Source organism: Amborella trichopoda, chromosome 3, assembly GCF_054954075.1.
Source record: "Amborella trichopoda isolate Santa Cruz 75 chromosome 3, AtrichopodaSantaCruz75HAP2 v2.0, whole genome shotgun sequence".
In the NCBI taxonomy this organism is placed as follows: domain Eukaryota; kingdom Viridiplantae; phylum Streptophyta; class Magnoliopsida; order Amborellales; family Amborellaceae; genus Amborella; species Amborella trichopoda.
Window position 1 is genome coordinate 21,552,296 of NC_142338.1, and position 14,152 is coordinate 21,566,447.

General features: G+C 35.5%; 1 protein-coding gene and 1 non-coding gene across 4 annotated transcripts; one reads left to right on the forward strand and one right to left on the reverse strand.

Moving 5' to 3' along the window:
• The first annotated feature begins 4,887 nt into the window (after positions 1–4,887).
• TRNAR-ACG (transfer RNA arginine (anticodon ACG)) lies at positions 4,888–4,960 on the forward strand. Its single transcript has one exon. It is a non-coding gene; the product is annotated as a tRNA-Arg (tRNA).
• Positions 4,961–10,501: 5,541 nt separating this feature from the next.
• LOC18437238 (alpha/beta-Hydrolases superfamily protein) lies at positions 10,502–13,943 on the reverse strand. Of its 3 annotated transcripts, XM_088862261.1 has the most exons (3): positions 13,771–13,943; positions 13,035–13,198; positions 10,502–11,686 (listed from the first exon to the last, which is right to left on the reverse strand). In XM_088862261.1, the coding sequence occupies exon 3, from the start codon at positions 11,473–11,475 to the stop codon at positions 10,672–10,674; it is 804 nt and encodes a 267-aa protein (XP_088718387.1). In that variant the 5' UTR covers positions 11,476–11,686; positions 13,035–13,198; positions 13,771–13,943; the 3' UTR covers positions 10,502–10,671. The 3 variants fall into 3 exon arrangements, with proteins under 3 accessions (XP_088718387.1, XP_006847517.1, XP_088718388.1); XM_006847454.3 differs by lacking the exon at positions 13,035–13,198; XM_088862262.1 differs by lacking the exon at positions 13,035–13,198 and having other exon boundaries at positions 13,706–13,943.
• Between the last annotated feature and the right edge of the window lie 209 nt (positions 13,944–14,152).

Genomic DNA, 14,152 nt, shown 5'->3' on the forward strand with positions numbered 1-14,152 from the left:
TGTGCATGTGCATGTATGTGTGCGAGGGCATGGGCGCAAGGGCGCTTGATGGCGTACGTGTACTTCGCACACTCTCATCAGCGCAAGAGATGCCCCTCGCTCGAGCACATGTATAGGTCGGGCTCGTGGCTTGTTATCTTTTTGTGAGTCTAATTCGTAGGGGTATCCAACAGTCATCTAGCCAATGATGCGTGTGGGACATCTAACGGTCATCTAGCTGTTGAAGAGATGAATGTTTGTAACAGCTGTATTCAAGTACATGTAACTTGTAGCTGTTGGGTGGTGCATGTAATCACCAATACACTAATGAGCAAGTACATGTAACTTGTAGTTGTTGCGTGGTGCATGTAACTACCAATACACTAATGAGCAAGTACATGTAACTTGTAGCTGTTGGGTGGTGCATGTAACCACCACAACACTAAATGGGTAGCTCATCTTGGTGCTCTATATAAGGGCCCTTCTATCCATAAGAGTTGAGGACAATTTTTTAGTCTCTCAATAGACCATTCTCTGCAATTCCAGCAAGCAAACCAGTTGGCTAATTCTCTCTTTCTACTCAATTTTCTTTCTTTCTCTCTTTAATACATCAAGACTCTGGTGTCTATTGTGTGGGTTCTAAGCTTGGGTGCATAGAGCTTAGGAACATTGTAAAATGCATCTCTGTTTTCCTGAATCCTAAGGACGAATTGTCTTTCTTATGCACGTCAAATACTATATCGTAGAGGAGCAAAAATCATCTTCAGATAGCGCTCCTGCGTGCCTAAAAACAAGAAGAGTTTGAGCTTCCATTTTTCTAAATCATTCTGTTTTTTGCCTCCATTTCACCCACCAATTTCCAACATCTTCTGTAAGTAATTCAGAAAGAATCTTATCAATGTCATGCCTATCTTCTCGATTGAGAATAGCACCTTACACATGCTCAAACTCAACCTTAGTTTTCAATAAAAATTGTCGAAAGCATGATCTATGCCTAAATTTGAAAGCTATATTAATAGCTCCTAAAGGAATCTCACCATCTATCATATCCATTTCATTCCAAGTTAGCATTATTGCATAATAAAATTCTTGAATATTTTTCAATCATTGATTCAAGAAGTTCAATTCCTGCTCAAGTTGATATATTCTTGAATCAGATTGTTGATATACTCACTTAAGGTATTCTCCACATAGCCTTTTTTGTGTGTAAAGGACTCAGATTGATACCAATAGAGTTTTTAATTGACTCCATGATCCACATCTTAACTTTTGTATTATTGGTTGTTCATTTAGAATCAACAAATGCATTTGACAGTTCAGCAACATAACCATCAATATAACCCTATAATTCGCGTCCTTCCAAACAAATATGTAGATAGGAGACCCACAAAAATAATTTTGTCCATTAAGCTTGTCTGTTAAAGTTAAATCCAATTTTGGTCACAAACAATATTGGGAAACAACTTATCCCAATAACAACTTAACTAAAGAGAGCCACCAAAAGTCTTGCAAACGTTTTACTCAAGCTAATTAAGCTAAAAGGCAATATGACTTTTACGTGCCAAAGAAGAAACACAAAGAAACCATAGCCATAGTAACCAAACAATAAGCACACCATCAAGCACAAAGAAGTACCACGAACCAAGATGCACTCAGCAAGAACCAACAAATCAGAGAACTGGAGGTTAACAAATATGTAGTTTTTAATGAAGGGAAATTGCAAGAACCAAAGTACCAGTGTGACCAACGAACTAAGCAACACAAACCAGCATAGGTATCCCAAAGAGAGCAATTCTATAGGAGAGTTGCCCAACAGCCACACCAAAAGAGGGAGAGAGAGAGAGGGACCTATCAAAGTAAGAGAAAGCTACACCACAAAGATTGTAGTGAAGTAAAACTCAAAACCCAGTGTGCAACAGAGAGAAGGAACAAGATAAAGAAAACCCACAAGTCTAAAACCAAAGAGTTGGACAAAATGTCTCTAAAGAGAGAATGATTTATTCCACAATAAAACCCCAAATTTCCTCAAAAGAAAGAAACCAAACCCCAAAGATACAGAGCACCCCAAAACCAAACCCCAAAGAAACAAAACACTCTCAGGACCTTATGAGCAAAAACACAAAGGAGTGACTAACACCCTTTAAGCAATAAAAAGTACCCAAGGAAATTCAATTTGCAACCACCAATAAATGTAGGCAGAAGTGACTAAGAAAGACTAAGCAGAAGTGACTAAGAAATACCAACCTCAGTGGGAAAAAAACATAAAAACAACATGTTGCTCTATGATCTTGTTGGAAACTCCAAATAATAGGTGTTGATAGTTGCAAGCAAAACTGCTCCTTTACTGAAAGGTGAACAGGCACAAGTTGAAAGTGCTTCTCTTTCTAGATAAAGAAAATAAATATACACAAAAAGTGCTATGATACCATGTCAACTAATAAAGAATTGTAGTTTCCGATATATTCTTTTGGGGGAAACCCATATATTTATACTATTGATGCGTATGTATGTGTTGGAGGCTGCACATGACGAACTAAAATGAGTAGAGTTGTTACCCCTTATCTATTCAACAAATAACCTTATCCTATTCAACAAACAAATTAATCCTATTGAAATACCCAAAGATATCCAAACATTTACATAGCTTATCTACGATGTATTTCCTAACAAAGGGCTCTTCGGCTTGGTCTTGGATTGGGCAAGCCTTATAGGACTAAGATGAGGATTGGCCCAGCCCAGGCCTAGCTCATTGCGAGCCCCACAAAATAATGTCCTCTTTTGTGCCCCCAAACCTTTCCAAATCTTAAAATAACTCTAGGAACTCGCAACAACGCCCAGCCGGCCCCATTTTAGCCCTAATTATCCTATTTTGGTATCCGCCCCTAGCCGTAGGTCCCCAATCTTAGATTCCTTCTTGTCCATAAGACCAAATCCAAACATTTTTAGCCCTAATTAAGCTACAAATCTCTAATTCCTTTCATATATCACTCAGGATATTCCAATTAGCCTAACTACTGTCATATTCCTTCCTTATATACCTAGATCTACCTAAACACCATTCAAATACATTCTTAACAACTTCAATTCGGTTTGGTATTATCATCCTATGTTTTTGCCACCACTCATGTAAGTAGGAAGGCAAAATAGGCAGCAACCAAAGAGTCATATTTACAAAGGCAAATCCAGGGTCATGGAACCAAAACAAGGGGTGTTGAGAATCTTGGGGCAAAGAAGGGCATCTAGTACAAGATGTGTTGGACTTGGTACTTAGATCCGGTACACTACAAAGCATACATACAACAAGGGTCTTAGGCCACATGCAGGCACTTTTAGGAAGTAGGATATGGATCTCGTAAAAAAGGATAAAATGTAGGAAAAGAGCCCCGTTTAATTGGTTAGCACTTGACGATCTGCAATCGCTACATCTTAGGCTCAATTCCCACTAAGGGTAGGGGCTCTAAACCCACTAATTCATCCCCGAAAAAAAAAGGATGACATGCTTCTGATTTTAGTGATTCCCAAGCGAATATAGCTCAATTGGCCCATAGTGTGGGTCAAACTACCAAAAAGTGATTTCATGGGATCCATTTGGCTCAACTTTAAATTGATCTAGAAAAAGAGGATTTGAAAAGAAATTTAAATATACGAACTCATGAAAGAGAGGTCTCAACCAAAATTATATACCTGTATATCTATATCTACATACGACCTAGGCAGTGACTATTTAATGCTTAGGAGTCAAAAATCAAAGGGAATGGATTTGTGTTTGCATAATCTTTGAAAGAAAACAAATAAAGGTTTGAAAAAGGGGTGGGGTTTCTATAAGGTTGCAACATTAAACCATCCAATTAAGGCGCACCTCCAAATGTTATCATAATAAATAATTTTGGTGTAAAAAATTCTTAAGATCATCTAAAAATCTATTTTCACATCTAATTATAAAATTTTAAACTCCATAAATAGTTAAAATCAAGTAGATCTATAAATATATGAAAATCTTGAAAACGGACTGTTTAGATCATGTGCTGCAAGATGCACTATTTTTGGGACTCAAAATCTTTTTGTTTTCATATTCATGCATCTCGATGTCGAGATGATCAATTAGAGAGTCTTCCAACTTTAAGACAACAATCTCCAATACATTTTTGAGGTGCATGAATAATTCTACATTTTAAGGTTGCAACCTTATATGAACCTTTTCCTTGAAAAAGATATTAAAAGAAATTAAATAAAATAAATTATTACAGTATCTAAAAAGGCTCTATTTGGATGACAGTTAACCTTATCAAGAGTAGACTATCTTATCTTAAATTTAAATTAATATATTGTGTGTAGAATTATTTTCTTAGTTGTTTGGGATACAACTTGTATTACATATAAAATTATTACATTATTTAACTTTTTGGGTCATTTTCAGCTATTTTGAATTATTTCTAGCCTTTCACATGTGATCTTGAACAAATTAGTTTGGACAAAGTAAAAACAACTCTTTAAACATATAAATTTATACTTGAAGTTGCTTATAAGTTTGTATTAGGTAATTTTACGAGGGATACTATCAAACAACTGATAATTTGTTAACATAATTAGTTTTATTGATACAATGAATTATCAATAACAACAAGTACATCCAAACAAGCCTAAGGCTATAAATTTGATTTTAAATGTGAGAATAAACTTACCAAAACCTTGGCATATCGGAAATATGAAATAATTTTTGTCCTAAAATTATTTATGGTTGTAGTGAAGAGTATTTCATCCTGACTGTAAGTTAACGGTTAATGGTCCCCTTGTGCATGATGTATCCCATCCATGCCCTGTATGATGCGTATGCTCACTTTAGCTTGCAACCTTTTAGTTTAACTTTTTAAGTACTAAATTAAATATCCTGAACTCTAATTGCATGTGGACCTTGTGGCCCAATGGACAAGGCGCTGGTCTACGGAACCAGAGATTCTGGGTTCGATCCCCAGCAAGGTCGTTTCATCTTATTTTTAAAAAAGGAGACATACTTTTACTTTCTTCGAGTATAATTTTGTTGTCACAAACGCCATATAAATGTACAATAATTTTTTTGTCACAAACGCCATATAAATGTGCCTGCCATATAAATGTGCTGAGTTTTCCTCCTTGCCATGGAAACAGTACTTTCTTCGAGTATTTTTTTTTCATTGAATATATTTTCTTTTGACTTTCATTGAAACTATTGTGGAAGAAATATTTTAAAAATTTTGGGAAATTATTAAAAATATACTTTAATTTTTAAGTTATCATAATAAATTCCATACTTTCTAAAACCTCATCTAATACCCTTTTCTTCTAGTGTATTTTTCATTGAGAACATTTTCTTTTGACTTTCATTGACATTGTTGCAGAAGAAATATTCTAAAAATTTTGAAAAATTATTAAAAATATACCTTAATTTTTAGATTATCGTAAATAAATTCTATACTTTCCAAAACCTCGTCGACACCCTTTTTTTGGGTGATTAGACGAAAATAGCCTTCACGGTAGTATTAGAATTGTGAAGGCACATTATGGTCTATTAAAAATCGTGATGGTCATAGCGGGCTGTAAGTCAAATATAGTTTGAAGCATTACGACACTTAAAGAACCGTGATGGTTTGTTGGACTAATATGGTTCTAATTTAACTGTTATACTCTTACCTAAGCATCACAATCATAAAATAATCGTGATGATCTTTCACCCACTCCCGCCTTCGTGCCCCATCACAGCTTTTTAAGTGTCATGATGCTTCAAAACATCAAACCGTCCATGAAGGCTATTTTGTTAAAAAAATATAAAAAGTGAAGAAAATAGGCATGGATGAGGTTTTGAAAAGTTTGAGGCTTACTTCCAAAAATTTAAATTAAAAGGTAATTTTTTATAATTTCCCAATAACATTCTTTTTTCGGTTTTTATCTTTTCTCATTATCCCGAGGAATGGATAATGAGCTACATGGGAGGATTTTTAGCTCTCAAATTTGGGGCTTGCACAAGAATCACAATATTGCTATTTTCAAAAACAATTTGGAGTTGGAGTTGGAGATCAATGGCATGTAAACAAGTAGTATCTGCAATCTCTTCTACAAAGAGAACTTTTGTCCTGTTTTTTTTTTTTTTTTTCCAACTTACTTCCATCTATTCTCAATATTCCCTTCGGCAAATGAGCTATTGGGAGGAATTTTCAATCTAAATTTTGAGATCCACATGAGCATCACCATATTATCATTTTCAAAAAGAACTTTCAAAAGCCTTACTCCTTTGGGTGAAAGGGTTGTTTGGGAGGAATTTTTAGATCTAAAATTTTGAGATCCACTTAAGAATCACTAACAATCCCCATGCCTACATACCATGAAACTATCCTCATATATGCTCCTCTAATTTTTATTTTCGTTGACTTTCACTGAAAAGGGAAAAACAACATTTAAGAATTATCATCAACAAAACTTTTTTCCCAACTTATTGAGGTCAGCTACAAGAATCATCATCATCATCAAAATATTTAAGAATCACAATATTATTATTTCCAATAAGAAGTTGGAGTTTGGATTGGCCTAAAAATACTCCTAAATTGGGTTTTCATCTAAGAGAGTGAATGGAGAAAGCACTTCTACATAAGCATTGGATCTTTTAACAAAAGTGTTAGCTCCTCTCCAAGAAACTCAGCTTAATTATTCCATTCCACAATAAGAACTTGATACTCCTTTTTATAAGAAACTTTAACACTCCCTATATTTACACCCCTTTCGAATTCTATAAGTTCTTATGGTTCTCTTATGATTTCTTTTGCACATAGGTGTTTAATCTGGTTTCTATCTGAACGATCAAATTTTTTATGTAAACATTACTGGTCAAAGCATGCGTCTGTAGTGGACGATCAAACTTGAATAGCATGAGTGAAACATGAAGCACCATCATATGTTCATCCTAGTGCATACCAAGGTTAAATTACTCGGTTTTGAAACACAAGCCCCAAGAGAGGGATTAAAACACAAAAAAATAAAAAGGGAAAATATCTCTATATCTCATATTTTTAAGTTTTATTTTACAATAAACCCTAGGTTTTAAAAGATATCTTGGGGTATAACAATAATATATTTTATTTCTTCCAACTCCTTAACTAATTTAAACCTGCTTTTTTAGGCCAAACAAAGCTAAAAAGACAAGCCTTTTCCAAAAGCCATACTCCCAAACTTCTAGAGAGAAAAAAGGGCTTCATGGATGTGAGAGATTATTGGAAGGAGAGAGAAAAGATAAACACAGGAGGAGAGAGAGAGTGAGCGACATATGAAGAGAGAGAAAAAGAGAGAAGTTTTGAGTATATAAGTGAAGAGAGAAATGATTGGGTTTAAAAAGAGCATATCATTCTCACATTTGTTTAGGTTAAAAAATAAATTTAAAGTGTTCATGGAGTTAGAAGATATCTTTTGAAACTTTGGGTTTATAAAAAACTGAAACCTAAAAGTAAAAGATATGGAGATATTTTTTTCAATAAAAAATTTTGTTTAAAATAAAATAAAAAAAAAAAAAATATCTCTATAGACTTTATTTTTAAATTTCATTTTTCCATATACCCAAAGTTTCAAAATCTATCTTGGTACATCAAGATTTTATCTATCGTATCTTCTAATCCCAAAACCTCCAACGCCACTCCACTTGCGATGAAGTTATCTACTGCTCTTTTTGACCTACAATCCCTCTCTTTATGTTGATTGATCTTTTTGACCCACCTTTCCCTCTAAAACAAAAGCGGATTGCTCTTTTTGACCCACAATCTCCCTCTCTCTCTAAAACAAAAAATTCATAGGGACTCCCTTTCCATGAAAAAGCCATACACTGGGTATCTCTCTACAAAAACGACAGACAATTTCTCTCCTTTCAAAGGAACATCACAATCACTCACTCTCTCCAAAAAATGAATATACCATTCTCCCTCTACCAAAATGTAAAATACCATCTCTCTCTTCTCTATCAGAGCAAAATACTATTTTTCTCTCTCCCCAGTACTGGCTCACAAACTCCCAAGCCACTTTGACCTTGCCGCAAATTCATACTCTACAGCAAAGACAAACCCCTTCTCTTGGATCTCAAAAATAGGCCGATACAGTTGAATGAGATCTGTTGGTCCATGTTGCCATAGGTAGAGAGAAAGAAGCCTTGTTCCCCAAGAGTTGGGGGAAAGTACAGGAGAGAGAGGTTTGGAGATTCATGAGGGAGAGAGAAAGAGGGGTTTGGAGATCCATGGGGAGAGAAAGAGGGGGTTTAGAAAGAGAAACGTGTGGAGAGAGAAGATTTAGAAATGATGTTTTTTTTTAATTCGTTTAGACAAAAAAAATGAGTAAAAATGAAAAAATTAGTCTAAGGGGGTCAGAAGATAGGTTTTAAAACCTTGAGTCCAGAAAAAAAAGAAACCGAAAAATAGGGTGGGTGCATCGAGATATTTTCCCAAATAAAAACATATTAAAAGTTTAGAAAAGATGAAAGAAATATATTAAGGATGGAATTTGGAAACAATTGATTTATAACGGGTAACAATTCAGAAAAATCCAAAAAGGGAAATAATAGAAAAATATAGCATATAATAAGAAAAACTTACAAATCATTATAAAAGCCAAAACATATCCTACTCCCTTATGATTATACTGTCTATTTACTTTCTCGGGTAAATAGTTTTAGGAACCCAAAATTTGGGGATATAACCTATTTAAATTATAAATTAACCTCAATTAAAAAAGTTTCCTAATTGCACATTCCAAACACTTGAAAATATTAATGTCTCAAGGTTGAATGGAAACATATCCAATTTTAAAAAGGTGATATCTATGTGTTAGAATACTTAAATTTGAATTTTAAAATTTATTTGAGAATAATCATTTAGTTATTCTAAAGTGGTTACCATAATTTCATATTGAAAAAAAACCTCCCAAATAGATCATCTGACCAAGGGTGTAGAAGTAAACTATACTCCCGAGGAAGCAAGTATATGTGCTTTTATTAAAATTATATATATATTATTTATAGAATGATTTAGTAAAAACATATGAGCACGTATACTATGCTCCCTTGGGAGCACGTATACTATGCTCCCTTGGGAGCATATATACATTTACTCCCTCCAGCAAAACCCCAACTTGAGAGATTTTTTTTAAATTATTTGAAGTTTTGGGATCTATTTAAGAATAAATAGATGATTATTTTCAAAGAAAAGAAAATTTAGATTCTGAGTTTATAAATATCTAGATCATTCCCTCAAAAAATTCAACAGCTCTGGCGAAACCTAAGGATGATACTTTTTTTAGGTACATAGAGAGTGAAAGTTGATTTTTTTTTTCTTTGAGGTCATTTGCCAAAATGCAGAGATCACATCCCCTATATTTGAGATCGAAGAGATATTCCTAGGGTAAGATTTATCTGAGGGAGTAAATAGAGAGTATACTCCCACGAATCTTTTGACAAAAGTGTAGCTTTTATGATTCTTCTATGGAAAATTGTTTATGCAGCGAGGACCACATTTCTACATTTGTGGTCCCAGAGGTATAAAGCATTCATGTTAAAGATAGATGCAAATAGGTGGTGTATCTAAAAATAATTGAAACGAACAAATCAAATGTTTTTTAATTGAATTATTATTTTTAATTTTCAAAATTTATTTATGATCTTCATGTTAGAGATTACATATCCTTAAAAATTACATCCAAAAATCCATCTCAAAAATAGAGTTTTAAGAGGTGACTCATTTCTACGTGGACTCATAGAATTTGTGTCCTTCTATATAACCGAGTACAAGTTTCAGAGCCCGAGTCAACTTGGCAAAGTTTGGTGCATACCAAACAAAACCAATCACCTAGAAGGGGTTGTTCCATTCCATCCATGAAGATAAAGGATAAAAATAACAATCATCATCATCAAAGCGTGGACGGATAGAAATGCAATGGCAATGTGGGGTTTGAGAAAAGGGGGAAGCAAAGATATATCTTTTCTATGGTTCATAACATTTGAGAGGGATTCTAGCAGTTAGAGGCTTAAGGGAAAGAGAGTTACATGGTACTAAAAAAAGGATTTAAGGACTCTAGCTCTAGCACGATTAGAAACAATGTGGACGATTGCACCCCATTTCCAAGGCTCAAACTACAGGCTGAACTAGCCAAGAATAATAATAAGTGAAGGATTCATGGGGCTAGTAGAAATTGTTGGGAAGCAAAATCAATTGATGAGCAATGTTCATATTGAGAAAAAATTGCGTAAAAAAATGACACAGAATATGTGACAGACCGATATGTCTTCACATTTCACAATAATCAGTTGGTTTCAATTCTTTTTAATTCAGTAAAGACATGCTAGAGATATAGAAAAATCATAAAATCCTAAAGCCACAATGTGCTTCGTTTCATCTTTCTTTGTCTGTTCTCTTGCACATTTGTTGGTTTCTTATTTCTAGCTTATCAAACTCATTATTAGCTCTTAATACCTCACAGACTTATAAAGTCCTTCAAATGCCATAAAAAGGAAAATCAGAAAGGAAAAAGGAGGACACATTCTGACCTTTATTATCACAAAATGGAACACGTGTTACCTTTGTAACTCGAGAAGAATCAGAGCAGAAATCACACCTCAAAGGCATTTCTCAAAATCAATAAAAGGATCAAACAACATGAAAACAAAGGCCACACAGCATATTCAGCCTTTTACTAAGGCTTCTCAACTTGAGGTGGAATGGTGTACAGTGATTTCAGCTGCCTATTTATGAGCTTGCTATTATGCAAGGCCAATTGTAATTCCATATCATGAGACCACCACTGCTCCAAACCATGTGCCTCAAGGAATTTTTGTGGCCCCTTTGACATTACAAAAAGCTTTGCTGCCAATTGCCCTCCTGCCTTCTTCACCCCCTCCTCTCCATCCCCCTCTGGCTTTGGCCCAGCTGCTGGATCCATATAATAACAACAAATATAATCACTATTATTCAAATATAAATGAGGCACCCACTTCTTCAATCCTGTGCTCATTTTTCCTTCACTCTCACTCTTTTCTAACTCTTCAATATCAGCAACAGTAATAACTTCATTACTACTGTTTGATGGCATTTTGGCCTTGCCCAATTCCACCGCACTCTTAATCCTCTTCCAAATATACTCTGCCTTCTCCCCAATGCTCTTTAGTCCCATGGCCAGAGAGACCGAGGGTGGATTAAACAAATGGGTTTCTATGTAGATACCTTGTTTAGCAAACGCTTTGCCTATTTGAAGGGCCAAGCCAGCACCTAGAGAGTGGCCAACAAGCCACACATTGCAGCTCCCAAATCTTTCCACTGCTAACTTTAGCGCCTCCAAAGCCCTGGTAAATCTGATTGAACCCTTTAGGCTCTCCCAAGTTAGGAACCGTAAATCATCCTCCAAGTCTCTCCGAATAGTTGGGGTCTTTAGGAGAGTCCCTCGAAGGGCCAAGACGGCCCTTGGGGCTCCACTAGGTCTAATGAGAATGAAATCAGACATAGCAGAGGCTCGGTCCCATTCAAAAATGGCCCCAAAGATGGAGGAGTCTCTGTCATCGACTAGGGTTTGGGAGAGCTTGTACTTGAATGGCCTCCACCATTTTGGGGCAAGGGCGTTGTCCTCTGATCTGTTCTCTTGGCGGTCGAGTTCGAGGAGATAGACTGCCTGAACGAAGCAGGCTACTACTGTTCTTCTGTAGTTCACATCCTTCCTGATAAAAAAACTAAGTTGAGATATATAAAGAGGATGAAGAGAAAGGAAACGCACATACAACACAAAAAAACTCACATATATAGAGAGGCAGATAAAAAGACATATGAAAGAGACAGAAAGGGGGATGTTTGCTGTTAATACCAATCATTTTAATACCGGTGTAATTGAAAGTAGGAAAAAGTTTATATAGAGCCAAAGCTCTAAACAATCAAATTAGAGCCCACTTCAAAAATTTCACTAAAAGAGGTTGTTTTGATGCCCAAATATCCTCAAGTTGTTCATCTCGACATCAAGATGCATGATACGAGAGAAAAATAGATTTCAAGTTTCAAAATAGTGCTTCTTGTTACGCATTTTTGGACCATCAATTTTTAAGATTTTCAAGTTTTCATATTCTGCTCGATCTATACTATTTTTTAAACTTTAAATTTTATAATTAATGATAAAAATACATTTTAAGGCTATCACAAAGATATATAGTATTGAAACCACATTTCTTGATAATATTTGAAGGTGGGCTTTACTTTGATTGTTTAGAGCCTCGGCTCTATACAAACTATACCCTTAAAAGTTGAATATATGCCATGTTGAAAGCACCCACATAAATGCTACCATAACCCAGCTTAACCCCACAAAAACGAGATAAAGCACCCGTAGTTGCAAAGTTAGTTAGATCAATCCTAATTGGCAAGAACTCATCTATGATTCTCATTCTTCCTGGAATACAATCAAGTCAAGAGAGAGAGAGAGAGCTTTAATAGTTTACAAAACCAGTTTAAGTAGCTTTGCAACAAAAAATCAACTTTGGGGGCCCAATTGAAAATAAAAATCATTTCGACTTTTAAAGTTAAAAATAAAAAACCTCTTAAAGTCAAATTGCGGGTGACATATTTTCAATCTGACCAACATTGCAATTTGGCCTTAAAATCAGACAGTGACTGAAAGTCGATCCTTCAAAAATTGTTCTTGCACAAGCATCAATACAAGTAGATGAACACAAAAGAGCTAAGAGAGCTAGTAGAGATAATCAGCAAACAGAATTACTGATGCAACCCTGGATTGAGCAACGCCATGAATGATAGATAACAACCCAACGACATGGAAAGTTACTCTGATACTATTAATAACCATTAATATTGCATCTTTTTCTGATAAAGTAGTCTCTCTTCTCAAGTGGATATCTATGCGAAAATCTAACAAGAAAATCCCAACTTGAGCTCAAAATACCCAAAACTCGAGAGTAGCAGAGTAGAAGGACCAGTGTATGCTTGATATTTCCTCAGAAGTTTAGGAAATCCTTTATACAGTTTACTTTGTATATCTTGACTCGATCACTCTATAAGTACCTCACATATAGCACAAAAAATCATGTCCATCTGATATCTAGATTAAAATGGCTCATATAACTGAGGTTTCCAATGATATCTGAACTGCATCCTGAAACAAGCAAGAAACTGAGGCGTCCATTAATTAAAATGGATTGAAATCCCCGTTTCATATGTGCTGCAATCTGAATGAAAAGGCAGAACAAACACACATAATGATGGGATCAGTGCGCAACCCGCCCAATATTGTCCACTGAAATCTTGAAAAGGAAAAGATGGGAAAATACCCTGATTTCACAGTAAGACAATGAGAAAACACATGTGGACTGAAGACCCTCCATACATTTGGCAAAAACAATAAGAAACTTCTCACATCAATGGTGCCCTAAAGAATCTAGACGGGACGTGGTATTGATTGTGGAACCCTCCAAAGAAAAAAAAAAAAAACCACCAAAAAATCATGGGAGAAATAACACGTTTTTTCATTGAAAACCCAAACAATGTGCTCCAGATCTGGATCAAGAAAAAAAAAGAAGATGGAGAAACCCAATAATATAAACCCCATATTCTATGCTGAAATCCCCACAAAGAAATGCCAAAATCATGGGAAAAAAGAGAGAAACAGAATCAACACTCATCAAAGGAACTAAGATACAGAGTCAAAACACCAAAACCCCGAGTCCCCAACTTACTATAAGCGAGTGTGAAGACACTAAACTCTGTATGAGAGAGGGAGAGAGAGCTGATGGGTACGAACCAGCTAGAATTGATGATTTCTCTCCAATTAGGGGTGGAAAGGTTGCGAGGGCCTGAGACGTGGAAATCATAAGGATGCGCTTCTTCTGATATCTCCTCTGCAACTCTCTTCGCCATTAACGAATAACCTTTTGCTTCTTCTTCCTCTTCCTTAGCTTTATATGGGGGGAACTTCGCATATTACGATTATGGTTAGAGAGAGAGGGAACGAGTGAGAGAAAAGGGAGTCCTCTCATGAAGATGCCATTAATGGTGAGACTGAGAGAGAGGGCTTTTTGCCTTTGCTGATAAGGAATCGATGCCAAAAGCAAATTGCAGGCCCATGGCGTTTGAATTCCGTGCAACCCGTCCCCAACGGTCATATTTCCATGAGAAAATGACTG

Bases quoted from the DNA above. Each gene is read 5' to 3' on its own strand.
- LOC18437238 (XM_006847454.3), bottom strand. From the start codon at position 13,886: ATGGCGAAGAGAGTTGCAGAGGAGATATCAGAAGAAGCGCATCCTTAT. The intron at 11,687-13,770 runs GTTCGTACCCAT...TTTTTTTATCAG, and splicing joins GAAATCATCAATTCTAGCTG to GAAGGATGTGAACTACAGAA.